The 19,294-nt window shown below is 44.2% G+C and overlaps 1 protein-coding gene across 1 annotated transcript in view; it reads right to left on the bottom strand.

The window, feature by feature from the left end:
• MYO10 (myosin X) overlaps window positions 1–19,294 on the bottom strand; it is a gene marked incomplete at its 5' end in the record, with an annotated part of 170,062 nt that overhangs the window by 131,144 nt on the left and 19,624 nt on the right. The window contains 1 exon segment of the mRNA XM_082479786.1: window positions 5,716–5,814. Within this exon segment, the coding sequence (XP_082335912.1) occupies window positions 5,716–5,814 (99 nt within the window).

Below are 19,294 nucleotides of genomic sequence, written 5' to 3'. Positions count from 1 at the left end.
GAAGGACTTCTTTGTAAAGAAAGTTCACAGAAAGCGGGTTTAACTGACAAAGTCTTTACTGGTGAAATGTGACATCTGTTTTTGAAGAGCCTGCATTTTTGGGATATTATTGCTCAGCTGCTTCTATTTATAACATATTTGATTTAAAAGTTCCCCCCGGTCAGCTAAGCAGGTATGCAATGAAGTATCCCAAAATGTCAGTGTCAGACTCCGGACAGTTTGCAGCAACTGATTCAACTTTTACTTCTCCCTGGATCGGTTTCTTCAGAGCAGATTTCCCCTACACAGACACACATTATGTGTTACATTTCTATAAATTTTCCCTTCCAAGGGAATGGGTATTATTACATTATTAAAAATGTGCACTCTTAGGTGCTTTTCTGAAAGTCACCGACGCTCAAAGGCTTGAACACAGTGCCACTTACACAAACCACCATGACTGCATTAAAAAAAGGGGGGGGGGTTGGGACAACAGACATGCTGACTATACATTTATTGGCAAATATACGTATTTTTATGTATATTTGAATGTACAAATGGAAGAAAAAGTAGAAAGTCCTAATTTGGAGACAAGAAAGATGCTGTTGAAATTAATGCCACGCCAACTCAAGACAGCTCTTCTGAAGGATTTCGCTCCCCCCCCCCCCAACTTTTTCTATTCGCTATCTATGCTTTCACTGGGGACAGTTTCAAGTGTGCCTGGACAAGTCAAGAGCACAATGCAGTCCTCCTTCATGCAAGGGGAAAAGTCAGTATTTTCTCTGAAATAAAGTTAAGTTTACATTATGCAGAAAAAAAAAAAAAGGAGAGAAACTGGAAAGCATTTTTTTTCCTCAACAGAACCACTGACACTCTAACCAAATAGACACAAGTAAGTAATTTCAAACAAAGTAAGTAATTTCAAACAAAGCCTACAGTGACAGCAGGGCTTTTAGCATTTTATTTAAACTTTCACTTGAGTGCTTTATAAGCTCACACAACTTCATTAAAAATTTATAGAATATGACGATGAGGAAAAGTCTGCTTCGCTGTAAATAAAACCCTTAAGTAAGAAGGCATTTTAACCATAAAAACAGAGGTAGCAAAAATACCCTCAAACATGAGAAAAAGATGCAGTAACTGTAACGCCATCTTACACACATATGTATACATCTATATATATATATGTAAGGAAAGATTAGGACTTATTTTTTTTAAGTCCAGGTATTCATACACTGCACTGACATACTTTATATGTATATCCACAGACATGGTTTTCCCAAAACATCTAATGGAACAAAAACCAAACCAACCAACCAACCCACCCACCCACCCACCGGCAAATGAGTACAGCATCTTCTCTTCTGGAAAGCAGCTGGGAGGTGCTTATAAAGAGGAAAACATTTACAATCTGAATTGCCTGCTCATCGCAGCTTCTCGAGTCAGTGCAGACCCCTTGTTTCGAAGGCCAGCCTCCAGAAGGCTTCTGTGAAGCACTCCAGAACCAGCTGCAGCCCAACGCCACGAACGTGTTACACCTTTCATCTCCCACTCCTTTATCGTGGGCCGGGGTGGTGAAACACGGCCCTGATGCACTCCTGCCCTCCCTGCATTTCATGAGGCTTTCATCTACCCCCATACGGTGCCGCACTTCGCTCTTCTCCCCCCCCCCCCCCCCCCCCCCCCCCAAAGAGTTAAGACTGTTTTGTAGCTATTTGCTCAGGGAAACCCAAACCCACACCCCGAAATTCCTTTTTTTAATAATCCGTATCATGTGCATCAGATGTTCCACGCAGCCAATCAAATCAGCCAGCTTTACAACCATCCCGCCCAGAGGGAGACAACAGCAGAAGGCACTACTACAATCGTCTTTAACAAGAATTAACTAATAGATTGTTTCAATAAAACACTCAGGCAACACAAGAATACGCGAGGAGCGGTTATATCATCATGTGATTATCAAGAAGGGCTTCAGTACCTGATATGCAACTGTTAAGTTATAGAAAGGTCATGGCGTATTCTCACAAGAATATTGGCATTGAGTAGGATTCCCTACAACCAACAGCCCTTCAGCGTACAACTGTTGGCTGCCACAGGTTTTTGTGGCAAATCTATTTCCACCGCTCAGAACAAAAAGAAGAAATTAAGACATAATGCACTGTGCTATGACACTTCCGTTATTCTGCAAACCGGCGTTGGCAGAGACTTGAAGTCTGAACTCATAGAACTGGAGCACAACTCCAGCAAACACACCTTCCTAGTCCCACTGCCCCATCAATCGCTTCTCGAGAAGTCACACAAAAGGGAAAGGTGAGAAGTGCAACATCTAGTAGAAGCTACTAAATCAGAGAAGACGAATAACAATGCTGTGTTTTGATAAGGTCCCAACACTTTCATCAGTCCGTCATTATACTTCAACACGAGCTGCAGCTGTTAGAAGGGTCTGGGAATCAATGCGCCGGCCACGCTTCAAAAATCATCATTGCCCCATATTTCTGCAATCTCATCCCTTGCTCCCCCTGCCTTGTTCGCCAAAGCGATACACAGCACTGCAGGGATTGCCGAGCCACCAGAGGTGGCATTATCTGCACTATCTCAGTTTCATTTCACCCACTTGCAGCCTTCTGCAGCTCGCAGGTAACCAAACAGCAAGGGCAGGACGGTCTAAAAGTGCATCCGGAAAATTAACAGGAGGGGAAAAAAAAAAAATTAATTGGCCAATGTCAGCTGTCACAATCCTTCTACATGCAAAGCGCACTCCTGAAAATGTAAGCCTTGAAAAAAATTAAAGTTATCAAACGCAGCGAGTCTCTAGTATGCCTTCGGCTGGGCAGCAGCCAGCCCAGACCTGCCGAAGAGACGAATGCCCCGTCCCAGGTCTGTAGGCTGCTCCCTACGTCCTTCCCGTTTCGCACCACCTGCTTTTAACACAAGCAGGCCAAACTAAAGAAGGGGGGTTCGGTTTGGTCCGTCCCTTCCCCCCCCCCCCCTCAGTGATGTTTATAGCACCAAGGTTTTCTAAGAAAATGTAATCAGTCAGATGATACCACGGTAATGACTCGAGGCTTTTTCCACATTCCCTGAAGTTTCGGTTTGCATTATGTACATCACGGAAAGGCAGCAACGCCACATGTAACGCACGCACACACGGCCATTATCAAGGAGCTTTTCCGCTGGCAGATGCCAACATTAACTCTGCCATCCCTTCCTAGGGCACCAAGACAAGCTGTCCATTTTACAACAGCATCTGTGGTTTCCTTAAGTATACGGGTTTTGAAGCTCAAAACACTTCTAAAAGTCAGGTTCTTTACAGCTATGTGTCCAATTATGGAATCCTGTGAAAATTACAGGTAGCCCCTCCTATAAGCATGTGGGTCACTCCTACAAGGAGCTGGAGAGGGCTTATATTTAAATGAAAGGCCCAGTGCTGGACACTGCTTGGAGCACATGTTCGTGTAACAACACACATGGCAGCCTTCCTACTCTGCAACCCAAATGTAACGGTGATGCTTTAATGTGATGGATCCTTCTTTTTTTAGCTTCAAAGAGCCAACAGAGGAGATGGTCTCAGACTCTCCACTTCACTGGACCTCATATGTCAGTAGGACAGGTCAAAATGTGAGACTTCCCAAATCTGAGCAACACTAAATGCACAATTTAACATGCAACCCACAGAAAAAACACCAGCACATAGGTGTCCTTGTTTCTCTGTGAGGAGGCTTTGTACCTAGTGGTAGTTGCTCTTAGTCTTGTTTTGTGGATGTCTTCCCCCATACCATGTGTGTCTGGGTCACCAATCCAATGTGCCTGATAACCTGGTGCATGTGCAAAGGATCACAGAATCATGGAATGGTTTGTGTTGGAAAGGACCTTTAAAGGTCATCTAGTCCAATTCCCCAGCGATAAGCAGAGACATCTTCAACTAGATCAGGTTGCTCAGAGCCCCATCCAACCTGATCTTGAATGTTTCCAGGGATGGGGTGTCTACCACCTCTCTGGGCAACCTGTGCCAGTGTTTCACCACCCTCAGTGTAAAAAATTTCTTCCTTATACCTCATCTAAACCTACCCTCTTTTAGTTTAAAACCATCGTCCCTCGTCCTGTCACAACAGGCCTTACTAAAAAGTCCCTTTCCAGCTTTCTTATAAGCCCCCTTTAAGTACTGAAAGGCTGCAAGGTCTCCCCCGAGCCTTCTCTTCTCCAGGCTGAACAACCCCAACTCTCTCAGCCTGTCCTCATAGCAGAGGCACTCCAGCCTTACAGTAGTCCAGACAGACAACATCTGTAGCTCACCCCTTGTCCACTGATCTAGTCACTCCATCATAGAAGGCCACTAGGTTGGCCAGGCAAGACTTGCTCTTGGTGAAGCTACGCTGGCTGTCTTTCATCACACCTCCCTGTCCTCCATATGCCTTAGCATAACTTCTAGAAGGATGCAGGTGTTGGCCCGAGAACCAACCGGTGACATTAGGATGGCAGTAGATGGGAGTAAGAATGCAACAGCTATCAAGGAGTCGGGATCCCTGACTACCTCTTCAGATGCCAAAGACTGCAGTGATTTTCACCCATCTCTCAGCCTCCTCAGGATGTAGAGCACAACTAAGTTTTGCCACCAGAGACATGACCAGACACAGGTGCTTGGTCATGACCTCCTCTCTGTCACCCTGTTTCCTTTACTACACACTGAAGGACTCTGAAGAGAAGACAGACATTGTTTTCTCTGCCTGAAAGCCCAGTTATTTCACACCCATTTTCATCCCTCACTGCCAGGACAGCAGCAATTTAACCTCAAGTAGGTTACATCTTGCCCATCAAAAACCACTGTGCCGTTCTGTCTGGTTCCTTTCCTGCCCAGAGAAAGGCATGCAAGCAAAGTAAGGGTTCCCTGGCTATGAAAGACATGCTTTTCCACCATGCTCACCCAGAAAGACATTAAGCGAAGGCAGCAAGAACAGGCAGCATGTTTTCCGGTCTACCATGCTTTCCTCAGCCTCGTTCGCTACCTGAAGCTGCCTTCATCTGGTGCAAATGACTAAGAAAAGGAAGCAAAACCGAGGGAACAAACATATTCCAAAAGTCAAAGGGAGTGTCCTCCGGAGGCTGATGACTGTCTCAGCGTAGCTGTTCATATCTGACTCAACCTAAAACTGAAATTTCAGGGAAGCTGCAGGAAGCTAGGTCTGGACAAACTGTGCCCTAATGGAGAGTAGAATAAACAGATAAATAAAAAGTCAGCGTGTGAGAAAGCAGAGTACTTCCAAGCTGTTGATAACTGGCAGGGCTAGTTCTGCCTTCTTCTGGGGGTTAAAAAGGAAAATAAAATAAAATAAAAATAAAAAACACAAGAGGGGGGAACAAGCTCCGCACCAGCCTCCTTGACCAGCCGGCAGCCAGACACTGCCGGTGCTGCACTAACGCAGCAGGCACAAGACGGCCGATGTAACCGGAGCAGACGCTGGGACCCATCTCCATCCCTGCAGGCAAGCAGGAACCAGGAGCACTTGACAGCCAGAGAGCAGTTAAAATTGAAAAAACAGCAAAAAACGTAGCAACTGACCAGACAGGCAATGGAAAGAGCTCTTAAAACCAAAGTTGCACATTCAGGTCATACAAAATGAATGTTTTATTCACAAACCTTAGGCTTTTAGTTTCCCCTATGCTCTCACCACAAGGAGAACAGCTTCTTTTCCACAGAGTGTCAAAAAAGGATAAAACATAGAGGAGCGATGCCCATACCTGACCATAGTCTGTCCTGAATACGACGACTCCTTCCGCACAGGAATGAACAGTACTGGGATAATGCTGATTATTTTCTCGCAGCCAGACCCGAGACCCCTACAATAAACAAAACAGAGTTATAGATGGCATAACTGAAAAAAAGCATTTCACTCACTATTTTTCTCTGGAAGTACGTATCAAGTAGAAGGAGAGAAAGTGATAGCAAATAAGCAAGTGAAAGAAATAAAATAAAATAATCTCTCAGCAAGTATTTGTTGGTTTCTGCCGGAACCGTAAACACAGGAAAACTACACTGAAGTGCCTTTTTTTTTTTTGCCTTTTTTTTTTTTTTTTTTTTTTAATAGAAGTTCCTAAATGCAGGCAAGAGCAGCTGGAGCCAGTTCTGAGTCACGCGCCTCATGTTAGCACACGTAAAATTACAAAGCGGTGTTTGAATTTACACACAGTTTAAAAGATCCTCCTCCACGCTGGCTGGCTCCCTACCTGTTTATTTTCAACCTCCGTTAGGCACTCACTGCACTTCCCCCCGCTATCATCTTTCACCTTTTTTTTTTTCCAAACCACTTTGCCTTTTATACGGTCCTCCTCTCTTGGCTGCACAGCAATGCAGAGGATTTAAAAAAAAAAAAAAAAACCACACAAAAAAAAAAAAAAAAAAAAAACAAAAAAACCCCCCACACCAAAAAACCCAACTGCCGACAAGCAAGCAAGGTTACAAAGAAATGACATTTGCTTTTTAGAGGTGAGGAGGCAACAGAGACACTACCAGTGAGACACCTAAGTCAGTCTAGTAAAACAGGGTAGGTGCAGGCTATTTTAATTTTCAGCTGGCTGGTAGATCTAATGTCAAGAAAACAGAAAGACCCAGCACTGGCAACAAGGGAGGAGGCTGTGGGAGAAGGAACCACAGCTGATGCTGCAGCTGCAACAAAAGCCATCCTGTTCACAATACCCATCAAGTTGCTCCAGCGTAGAAGGCTTCAGCTGGCATGAAAACACTGAGCAGCAGCAGCACCCCGTGGTCTGACCTCCAGCCCAAACTACACTCCCGTTCCCTACAAACGGACAGGGGGTTTCATATCAGAAAGACAAGATTTTAGTGGTATTTAGAGAACAGAGATTTTTTTTTATTTTTTTTTTTTCTCCAGAACAGTCATATTCTCTCCTAAAGAAAACGTAAAGGGGTGGTAGAAAAGGGTTAGGATATACCCTGACAATCAGAAGGTTGTGACTTTGGGTGCACAATCACTAAAAAAAAAAAAAAAAAAAAAAAAAAAAATTCAAATAATTAATTTTGCATGCTAGCATCCAAAGGTTGTCCTTGCCTGAATTTCTACACACAGAAACTAGACTTATAGCCTTATTAAAGTTGGTGGGGTGCAGGGTCCTCATTAACAACCATGACAAATACAGATTTTTATTTCTGTTGCATATAGAAGGCGAGCGGCCCATGAGTCTACCATGGACTTCAGCCACATTACGAGTTGCACACACTTCAGATAATGTTGAATAGACATTATTCTTGTTTCTATGATGGGAGAACAGCAGCACTGAGACATAAAATAATACTCCCGGAGAATGTAAAATCTCTTGCCGCTTGGTTTCTCTGAATGGTAAGAGCTCAGCTGCACATAGAGGACCATGTAAGAGTATCCCTCATTTTTTTCCACCCCTCCACCTTTTGACAAATTGCTTTCCATTTTAAATGCTGCAAATGCCTGCAGAGCTGTTTGCCCTTTTACCTCCAAAATCTCGAGCCAGATGGTTTCCAGGTTTAGAGCAAGTCCAAGGCAATGCAAACACAGGGCATGTTGACTCAAAACCGCAGGGTGAGGGCAGAGGGGGAGCAGGAGACTGGGAAACAGCGGGGAGAGGACTCCCCAGAAGTGGTAAAAGCAATAGGGAGGACTTGAACATTTAATTCAAACCCCAGTGATAGCGGTGGGAAGACTTCCACTCGCTCCCTTAGGTCTGCACTGGACTTTGGCCATCAGGAAACCCAGGGCGCCGCTCTGTTTTTTGTCTTCTCGAGCAGCACCAACACCCTCACGGCGATAGGTGTGAACGCCCTGGGCTTTCCAGAGGGAGAAAGGCAGATGTGAGGGCATTGCTCTTGGACTTCCTTTGGTACTTGCCCACCAGAGCCAGCCTGGGTCCCTTACATACAGGCACAGGAGCAATGACAACTCAGAAGGCGACATCCTCCATATTAAGGAATATCTACCACAACTGCCAGGGCGGGAGATAAAGGGCTCCTTCTCATTAATGCAATTGCTGCCGTCAGCCCACCGTCCCCAAGAGTGACCGAGAGTGAGAACCTGAGGCTTGCGGCTGCCCCTCAGCCCTGGCGAGGGGGTGCGATGCAGTCCTCGGCCACAGCTGCCGCCCACCCCACTTTGTCCACCACAGCGTGGGTTTAAAGCCTGTAAGGCACAAGCACACGGCACTGCAGAAGAGAGATCACATACCCGTACTATACCACGCAATACACTCAGGGCAAGATGAGCCGAGTCTTTTGCCTCGGATTCCTGTATGTCCTCAGCCACCTCACTTCACCTGTGCATCACAGAAGGCTGAGGTTGGAAGGGGCATCTGGAGGACACCTAGTCCAACCCTCCTGCTCAAGCAGGGTCACCTAGAGCTGGCTGTCCAGGACCACATCCGGATGGCTGACAAGTATCCCCAAGGATGAGAGCCTCCACAACCTCTCTGGGCAGCCTGTGCCAGTACCTGGTCACCTGCAGTGTTTCAGTTTATGCCCATTGTCTCCTGTCCTGCCACTGGGCACCACTGAAGAGCCTGGCTTCCTCCTCTTTGCACCCTCCCTCCAGGTATTTAGATACATTGATGAGATCCCTCCCTGAGCCTTCTCCAGGCTGAACAGTCCCAGCTCTCTCAGCCTCTCCTCATAGGACAGATGTTTCACTCCCTCCATCTTTGTGGTCCTTCATTGGACCCTGTCTAGTATGTCCACGTTCCTCCTGTACTGGGGAGTCCAGAATTGGACATGTTATACCAGGTATGGCCTCGCCAGTGCTGAGTAGAGGGAAAGGATCACGTCCCTCAACCTGCTGGCAACACTTTTCCCAATGCATCCAGCCTATAGAAACCTCATGAGATGCAATACTCCTGAGTTAACATAAGGTACCAAGAGAAAGAATTGTCGGCCCATGAAACAACCCTATTCAATCTTACAACCTCTGCTTCATGTTTGAGTATTTTGTTGTTATTAGTGGGATCATTCTGGCATAAAATGGAAAGACGACAAGGTTGGTCAGCTCATAGAAAATTTTTTACTTCACTGGGCTTTTCTGCCTCGACCTAATAACCCCACAGGAACAAGGTATAAAAAAAGCTTCACACACACAGAGTAAACAACCATAGTTTTGTTCACAAATTGTGACAGATTTAATGACGATGACTACTGACACCGCCAAGCTCTGGAGATCTGATGGCTCAAGGGGTGGGAGCGTGTACTACAGTCACCACGAACAGCAAAGGCAATTTGGCCCCAGACTTCCCACCACCCAGAAAAATGCTTTCGCCAGCCTGCTGCTGGGCATTAAGTGTCTGTACCAGTCAGTCTCCCCCTCCTCCTCGATGAATGCAATCCATCTAAATGCACACATAAACAGGGAAAAAAAAAAAAAACAACAACTGTCAAAATGCAGTCAAGTTCTTCAAGTCCTTCAGGACAACCAAACCCCTGTTGTTTCGTTGGTTTATTATTTGCCAAAGCCTCCGAGTTCGAATAACATGAAGTTTATGCTTTCAAGGGCAATGAAAAGCTTATAAATATTAAGCCGCAACAAAATTTGCCAAAACCTCAACGTTCAAAATAGCCACTCACAAGGAGGAGAATGTTTTCCATCTTGAAATTAAATAATTACTTATGCATTATTTTTTTTTTTCTGGCTATGAAGTGGGAAAAAAAGGGGCCTGCACAGAAGCTTTCACTCGGTTGGGCTAGTCCTAAAATAAGCTTTTTAAAGCAATTACCAAAGAGTTTGATTTAAACAAATGTACATTGTTAGGGGTCAATAGCTGCTATTCAGGGGAGGCTGGAACAATGCAGTTCACAAAGCCCGAGGCATCTCCAATGCAAATACAACGTGTTCCCTGGCAAGGTAGCTCAACCATACGGTATCTGTCCATGGGATGGGTGCTCTGCAAGGCCTTCCCATCTCGGGGAGGGGAAAAAAAAAAAAAAAACAAACAACAACAACACAAAAACCAACAAACAAACAAACAAACAAGCCTTGGCAAAAGATACCTCACAAGCTTCGCAAGTCACAGCCACCTCCTGTACCCAGCTAGTGCTGCAACTGGGCTACAGCCCCGCTGCGATGCGTTCTTTAGGGGCAAGCAACAGTTTTGAGAACATCATCTTCACTCATAGTTAAATCATGGACAAGACTTGTCACACAGGCGGCGTATTATACTGGTCGGGACCTGTTTTGGGACGGTAGAAGCCTCATAACTGGGGTTACTCCAGAGCTCCCCAACAAGCTGCTGTTCTTTCATAAGGGGGAAAGCCAAGCCATGGTGCACTTACTAAAGCCCAATGATTTTCATTTCCACGAAACGAGGTTGTAAAAATACTTGGAATAGCATTTGCAGAAGAAGGACCATATGCCATCATTTCCATAGCAAATAAATTTGCAAAAGGGAAAGGAAATAGGTTTGCAAATCTCACAGCTGCAAGACCACCTGGAGAAGTCCCTAGTCCTTCTAACCTCACAGATTTTACTGCTGAAAATGCAAACATTACCACTTACTTCCTCTGTATTCTATTCTTGGAGATGATAAAAAACCACTCTTTTTTACTTTCTATTGGAAGTATATGCTGGAAATTACAAAATTAGCGAAGAACTTTATCTCAACTAAGTTAAATGGTGGAACATTTGTCACAAAATGTTAATTAAGATGCTAGATTCTTTATGCATACAGGTTATACACTGAATAAAATAACTGCCTGCACATCAATTACATTTTTATATATACTGCATGCATTTTTATACATACTGTATGCATATAAAAGCACATACAGTATAATAACTGCGTTCTTATTCAAGTCAAAATGCTGCTCATTCACATATTGTAACGTAAAACCCAGTTGACTCATCAATGCTGTTGATCCAAAGCAGTTAAAAGTGCTTTAAATTAAGGGCAATGAATGTAGGTTATGCTGCACCTGCTTTCAAAAAGCATTTTGCTATTAGGGCTTGGCAAAGCAAAAGGAACAACAGTCAATATGTACTTAGAGAACCTTTTGTTTATGCACCTCAGTAGCTTGGCTCCAAATACAAAGTTTGAGAGACAGGAAGAGATGTTTTTAACTAGGTCAAGCTGGACAGAGCATTCTAATGGAAAAGATAACTAAAACCACATTTATCTTCATTCCTCCTCTTTACTAATTCACACACTGACCACAGGGAGGGCCATAGCAAGAAAGAACCTATCCAGACAAAAATACGACTTTGTTAATTTCGTGTTAATGAACACTATTGCTTCTGAAAACTCACCCCTCCTTGTTATCTGAAGATTACTGAAAACACTTCAGTTTTGGTACCCCAAAACCTTAACGTGCTGAGTGTGTGCTTGGCCAGACTACTCAGTGGCAAACTCATGAAGTCCACTGGAAGCTGGAGATCAACCCCAAAACGAAGCGTTCAGCCTCTTAAGTGGAAAATGAGACCCATTCTTCCATACCTAAGTCCAGGGAAACAAACAAGTAGTAATGGCCATTTGTCTGACGTATTGCTCTGTCATTCAGAATATTGATCCCCTCCTCCGCAGCGCCCAGCTCCCCCAGTGCAGCTTTCCTGCACTCATCGACAAAAGCCCGTATTGGTGGTGGCCAAAATACTAAAATCACTACAAAAGTCTACGTACGCTACCCACTGCACAACCTATGGAAAGGAAATAAATTAATATTCTAGAAACCGCTCCAAGATGGTGCCACTAACAGGGTCTGTTTCTCTCCGGCCAGCCTGCCTCCCTTCTGCCCATAGTTTTCGTCTGGGGATGTTGGGGTGGTGAGGAACAGATGGAGTCACGGGGACTAGCTGAATCCTAAATCTCGGTAGACAGTGAGAAAAAGGACAGCCTTGGAAGGTATTTGAGCATGTAATCTGAATTTCAGTACCTTAAACTCCACTTCATGAACTGACTATGCACTTTAGGTACATACTTAATCCAGCTGAATGGGGTAAATCTCATTTTCAAAACACTTAAGGCATTAATCGCAGGAGTGAACTACTAACACCTTTCTCTCAACAAATTTAGTTCTGCCTCCTGTACAATACCACTTTGCTTTACTGTTTTAAAGCAGAACAAAGCCATGAAGATGTTGCCATGGGGTATAAGGTCAGCTGAGGGGGCTTAGTTTCCTGCAGAACAAAGTCTCCTTGAAAACGAGATGTTTCTGTTGTCTGTCCATCCCCCACACCAGATCAAAGCACCAGCTCTCCTGCTCCCGAGGTCTGCGCAACAGCTGCTGATTAACCTTGAACAGGCTCCATCTCCTTCTGTTTCAGTAATTGGAGATAGCGCAGCACCAACTATGGCATACCACTTTAAAAAAAAAAGAAACTGGATTAAAACATATATTATTACTATTACTGACTGGGGAGGGAACCGGAATAAACTTGTACCTTCCACAGCCCTTTGAAAGCACCAGTGCTTCTTACAAGACCACCGCTTCATATAATATGGCTTTTTGAAAAAATAAAAAAAAAAAAAATTAAAAGAAAACCCAAACCAAAACATTTTATCTTCCAGTTATTCCCAACACAAACAGCACGCTGAGATTACCCTCTATATATGCGGGCAGACAAGTACGCTCCTCCCCACCTTCTGCTGGTGAGTGTGAAGACACACATCACTTACAAAGCTCACTCGAAAGCCAAAACGCAATTGCACTCCACTAGAGCTCTGAAGACGTGGTTGCCAGCTCCTAAGGATGACAAGGTTGCCACACCGCTACAAAACAGCAGTTTTATCATACCTTCAAAAGCAAATCCAGCAACAAGGTGCCATCAAGTCTTTTTGGGAGAGTTATCAGTATCGCTACAGTCTGAATTACGACTTTCATGAGAGATTCGAATGCTGTCTTTACGTTTCGACAGGTTTTGCAAAATACTTTTCTTGCTTTCAAAACTGCCCAACCTACACCATGGTATCATGGTTGCAAAACTACAACAATACAGGAATTTGGGAAGCCTACTGTCATCATCAGTTGCAGTCAAGCTAGACAGGCTGCTAGTGGACAACAGCTCTTTCGCGTGCCTGCAAATTTAGGTGAAGAAATAGCAGTTTCTGTGCAGTTAAGTCAATGGCATTTCTGACTAATTCAGAAATTAAAAAAATCAGTGGTCCACGTACTACCTGGCAACCAATCATGAATAAAACTGAAAAAAAATGGGAAATTAGGGAAATGGGAAAAACATACAGCAACTTTTCTTTATCTACCAGATCCACAGTTCCAAGTCCCGCTGTACAGAAGCAGGAGGTACCACAGACTCGGCCAGCATGGGATGCCACCTCCACCGCTCTCCCCTCCCCACCTTAGCTTGTGGGTGGGCAGGGGGGAATTTTAATCTGTTAAAACTCAGTAAGACAGGTAAGGAATTCAAGAAGACAATATGTGGGTGAGGAGAAGGAAGAGGGGGCAGTTACTGATGACAGCGGGGAGATGTAAGGAACACAGGCGGAAAGAGTTTGGGGCCACTGTAAACCCGTCCATCACCATCTATATTGGGGCGGGGGGGTAGCAGCGGCCAGGCAAATGACAGACCTCCTGGTACATTCATGGTCGTCTCAAAAGTAGCATGTAATTCTCTCCCCTTACTTGAATTCCTAAAGAGGAATATACAATATCCTCACAAAAAAATTTAAAACTTACCCCAAGAACCAAACAAGCCCTAACTCTGCCTCCACAGATTTCAATGGGAGTTGCAGTTCTGTTTTTGATGACAGCACAGTTTTGCCAAGCACTCATTTTTCTAAAAAAATGATTTTTATTAATTACAGTCATGAGTACAAATGTAAAAAAAGAAACCCCAAACAAAACAACCAAACAAAAAACAAAACCAACCCAAACACAAAACCACAAAAAGCCCAAAACTTTGTTTCCTTAAAACCAACTGAATTTAACTTATTCTTCTTTAACTTATTCTGCCCCCTCAATTCTTCATCCATGGGAGCTGAGATTTTTTCAACCTCAACAGGTATTTTAAGAAAGACAGAACCGAGGAAGGACAGCACACACGAAAGCAGCAGGGGGAAAAGAGACTCTCTAAAAACCGTTCACCAAAGCCTACAGCAATACATCAAGAGTAGTTATCCCAGCACGACTGCCCAAACAAGCCAATTTAAATCACCACTAGCTTCTGCTAACATAATCTTTTCCATATCGTCTAGTAAGCTGTTACATTGCCATGCATCACTGTCTGTCACTGAGTCAGGGACAAGAGGACAGCTTGCCAATATGCCTGTAGCTCATCCACAGCGTGCTTGACAGTCCCCAGTCCAAAAGCTAAAGTGCTGGTAGAAATATCTTCTTCGCTACCCTCTTTACTGGGGCTCAGCCACGCAACTTAGCTCTTCTTAAGAGACTTTGCCCTTAAAACCTCCCAGGCACCAAGTTTGTCATCTGCAACAGATTGCTAATGGTCTCAAAACCATTTTTCACAAGAGTTGTAAAACACCCCAGCATTTTCTTCCACCTTCCTCTTGCCTCTCCTGCCTGAGCAGAACGCAAGGCGAAGACCAGGGGAGCCGAGTCACAAGCTCCAGTCGTGTGGTACAGGAGAGACCGACTACTCTGAAACCAGGTTTAGTTTGAGACTGAACTGAAAAGGTGTTTCTCATTCACCTCCTGCAAAGCCCACGGAAAGTCTTGTTTGCAAATGGGAACTCCTGCTTGTAAAGACAGATGTTCAGTCTCATTTCAACGCGTTTTATTTAGGAGGAACATCTTTAATTTGAGTACTTAAAGGCTGATTTCAGTAAAAAACTCCAAAAAACAAACAAACCAAAAAAAAAAAACCCACAACCAAAACCAAACCAAAAACATTTCTCTGACACATGGGTCCTCAAGAGAGGCATTTACACTTATTTTCATGAGACATGGATCTCTCTTAGGCTCATTAGTCAAGGAACTGCTCAGTTCTTAACTTTGTTCTACAATGTACCTGGACACTGACTTTTTAGAAGAAAATCTGATGCAGAACAACTATGCAGTGCTCATTTTTCCACAGGTGCTAGATGTGCTACACAAGCACGGATATGCCTCATCTAGAGGATCATTATACTGGTTCAGCCTGATTTGAATTTGCACAGCTGATGAAATTTCTGATCAAGATACCTTTTCTACCATTGACCACTCTTTGCGTCTTATTATGGTGGTATTTATCAAAGCATTCTTGCATCAGGGAGCATTATTGATAAAATGCCAGTGTTGCACCAGAAAGTACACAGGAGGGTATGAATTTTGTGAGGCACAGACTATTCCTGGTTTCTAGGAAGCTCAGTGCTGTCTTCTTTCCTCTTTTTCTCTCCCCTGCCTCAGCCAAACAAGCAGGCAATTCCAAGAAAACTTACTTTTAATCAAGTGAGATTCTCGTATGAAAAAGGTAATTCATATTAAGCAGCAGACTGTGCAAGGTAACCAGCATACTTAAAAAATACTCCCAAGAACAGTACCACAGCTTTCACTTTGCAAGTTACTGGCATCAAAGTACAAAACATTCAACTTTAACTCTTATTTCTGTATTGTCAATTTTCATTATCTTTTTCCAGGTCTAACAATATTACAGGGATTTTTTTATATATATATTTTTTATTTTATTGTTTACATCTCCCTGCAATTCAAAAATATCAGTTTACACACGAATCATTTTCCTGGGTTAGAGTAGGGATGGGCAAGAAGGGAAAAATATTTCCAGCCTTAATTGCTGCAGAAAACGACTATAAGATCAGAGCCTTAAGACAAAAAACAAACTGACCCACCCAGCCTACATTCTTTAGCAGTGTTTCTTCAGGGTTTTCGCTTCTTCTTTCAAGAAGCAGCTTATTGCTTCCCTATTTGCTTAAAATTAAAACTCAGGATTTTGAAAAGACACAGTTAACTCTTTGGCGCCATAAGAATTAGCAAGACTGTATTCCAAGGCTAAGAAGTAAGTGTGAAAGGGAAAAAGAAAATAAAATAATGTACCACTCAGCCCACAGTTCTTTCATTTATTTCCACTAATAGAAATGTTGATTATTGAAAATAGGAGAATTTAAAATATCGGGTCACAATATCTTCTCCTAAGTTTTATTGATCCTTTACATTGAATTTCCAAGAGACTATTGCAAGCTTCATTTCTCTTTGCAGCTTCACTGCCACAATATCATCATGACCTATCTCTATTTCACCACAGAAACACAAGTATTTGAAGTATGTAATTGCACCGAATTATTTCTTTACATCACTAGTTCATGCTTCGAGGTGTTTTCTTTTGTTGTTGGTTTGTTTTTTTTTTTTTTTTTAAATTAATCTCATTTGGCAAGCTACATGGTGTTTACCCTACAAACACCAGAACCCTTTTGTAACTTTGCCCGACTACCACGTCCTACAGATGTCAACAGGACCCTGCATATGGGTAAACATCTGTAGAAGACTTACTATGGTTAATACCTAATAGAATACAGAAACCAGGAGGAAGAGATGAAAAATACTGGACAGGTGGTAAATTAGGATGTGCTGCTGGACCTGTTCATTAGCACTTCCAACAACTCTTTCAGCCTTGCCTTTCTGACAGCCCATCCGGCCAGTCTGACCCCACGCTGAGGAGCAAATCCCAGCCACGCTTGGACCACAAGCAGTTGACAGGTTTGGGCTGCACCAGCCTTCGCAGACGGAGCTCAGCTCCTCCATTCCCATGAGCCACAGAGCTTTCACCAACAGCACCCACTCGACCCTGCTCATATGCCCTGTTCTAACGCAGGGGCAACGTCCTAAACCCAGAACACGCACTGCTTCGCCACCCCGTCTCCAAGAGCTAAGGCAGCCCAGCAGCCAGCCCCTCGCACACGTGGTCCCTCAGGGCAGGCACCAGGTAGCTCACCACAGCTCAAAGGCAGAAGCTGGATGAAGGATAAACACAGACCATGTCTACACCTAGGCAGCAAAATGAGGTTCTCTGGCCCGCAGCAGCGCCGAGGCCAATTTGGGAAGCTCGGGCAGACGCTATCAGGCTTGAAGCATCACACAGAACAAGTCCAACATGGGTTATGAAACAACCTGAGGTGGCAGGGAACCAGTACTTCACACCCAGGACCCAACCATCCTTAAAAATTAATTAAATGAAAATTAATCAATCCTTTAAATCCTTAAAAATCCGGGATGCAAGCTACTTGCCTTGGGGGAGCGCACCCCTCTACATCGAAAGCCCTCCTGTGGTACCTGGCTTTTCCAAGCAGGTTTGGAAGATGGGATGATCCTGCGCCAGAGCAACACGTGGACATACCAACAAATGGAGGGCAGCGCTGCACCTGTCTGCGCCCTCCCCCTCCCCACTTCCCGCACTTCAGGAGAGTGCGGAAAAAGCCCATCCCGCCACTGAAGTCCTCAGTTTGCAAGGCTAGGCGTTAGCAACTTCCCACACTAATTTGTATGCTGCAAACCACAGTAATCACCGAGCAACTCCAAACTGCTGGTCTGGAGATCACCTGATGAAAACACAACCAATTAGGCAGAATGTAATGGGATGCTTTATCATTAAAGGGCAGAGCACTGGCACATTCCCGCGTACCCAAGGCGGAAACGCTGGAGGTTGGTGGCCCAGGGCTCATGCATTCGGGGAGCGCGGGGGATGCAGGGGAACGCGGCCGTGCCTGGTGAGCATCAGCTGAGCTCAGCCTGGCTTTTCGGGGATTGCGGATGCAAGGGAACGCAGCCGTGCCCACCGAGCATCGGCTGAGCCCAGCCTGGCTCCTCGCACAGCACGCATGGGGCCACCTCACCCTCTTGAAGCCTGGAGGACACAGACACACGCTCCAAACAAGGCAAAAAAATCTCTCCCATCTTAGGGGATAACTCAGAAGGACGTTTGGACTTTTTAATGGTATGTGATATCAGGACCCCTTTTGCCCTCTGAGTTCCTGCAGGTCACTGCCTTGCATATGGCAACGAAATGCACGTCTTTTAGAAAACAAAAATGAGCAGGCAACAGTATCTTAATTAAATCCTAGCAGCACGTTAAAGCACTCACAACCCACTAAGTAACACGTATTATTTTTTTATGCAGAAAGGGGCAAGCACGTCTGCTGGAGAGTTACGGGAGCTTCGACCAACGGGACAGAAGTAAGCAACTGAAGGAGCAGTCAGGGCATCAACTTTTTTAATAGATACTCTCTATTTTCAGAAAGGGGAAGAAAAAGAAGAAAAAAAGAGTCTTAGAGTGACCCTCAGACTCCCTAGCAGACCTGTAAAAGAGGCCCACAGGTCTACATAGATAGAAAAAAAGAGTTTATTCCCCCTTCAATTTATTTCAGAATTAATTTGCTTTCACAGCAGTTGAAAAAAAATTATACTAACAGGATCCTCTGAAATTACTGCACCTGTCTACAACCCTAAAGAGGTATCCTTTCTTCTGCTTTCCTAAGCCTTGTTTTCTTTTGCCCTACCTAACCCCATCCATAGTGCGGGATGCCTGGGAGGAACCACACCCTGAGACTTTGGTGGACACTTCTCTTGGGTCTGGAGCAGGCAGGACTGTCTGTTAGCAGCAGCTCTCCCCATCTTCTTCTCCAATGATTACTAAAGTCTTTACCTCATTCTCAGGTCAGAAACTCAACAAAGTCTCCCAACACTCAGCCACGAACCAAGATGTAAAACCACGTAAGATTTGATCACTGTAGTACTTCTACGTAAAAAGTTCCCCCACCCCCTTGAAATATGAAGAGACTATATCAAACTGTGAAGGATAAAAACCTATAACCTTAAATAATTTATTATTCAATTCAAAATTCATTCAGTTTTTAAATAACTCATAAATAGGATCTAACCTACCAACCCTGAAACAAACACCAAAGTGTCGGTAAGTATGAAACAGCCACTCACAGATTACTTCTCAATCTGCGATCAAATGTTTTTAAACAAAAATCAATTGCAACAGGTGTTTGCAAACACCTAATTCACTTCCCGGACGCAGAAGCAAAACAGGGACCTTTGGGGACAGGGAGAATTAGGATGCAGTAGTCGAAGAGAAATTTAATCCCGGCGCAGTCTGTCACTCAGCTGTTGGATGGTGCGAGCAGACGACTGTCCATCAGGGCTAATCTCCGCTTTCCCACAGGCTACGTGACACCAGAGCAGGCTGCACCGGTGGCGTTTTATACCACCGCAACACATACAGAAGGTGCAACTTCAGAAAAGAGAGCTGGGAATCAATAGCAAAGGCACATTTAACAACCAAGCTTATATTTTAGCTGAAGTTCGAAAGCGACGAAGTTCTGATAAAAGGCAGCATTTCCTGCGTGCACTTTGAACAGTTTTGCACTTTATCACCTTTAAACTCCTCTCAGG

Source organism: Vanellus vanellus, assembly GCF_965231255.1.
Source record: "Vanellus vanellus genome assembly, chromosome: 2".
Lineage (NCBI taxonomy): Eukaryota > Metazoa > Chordata > Aves > Charadriiformes > Charadriidae > Vanellus > Vanellus vanellus.
This window is presented reverse-complemented; position numbering and strand designations above follow the sequence as displayed.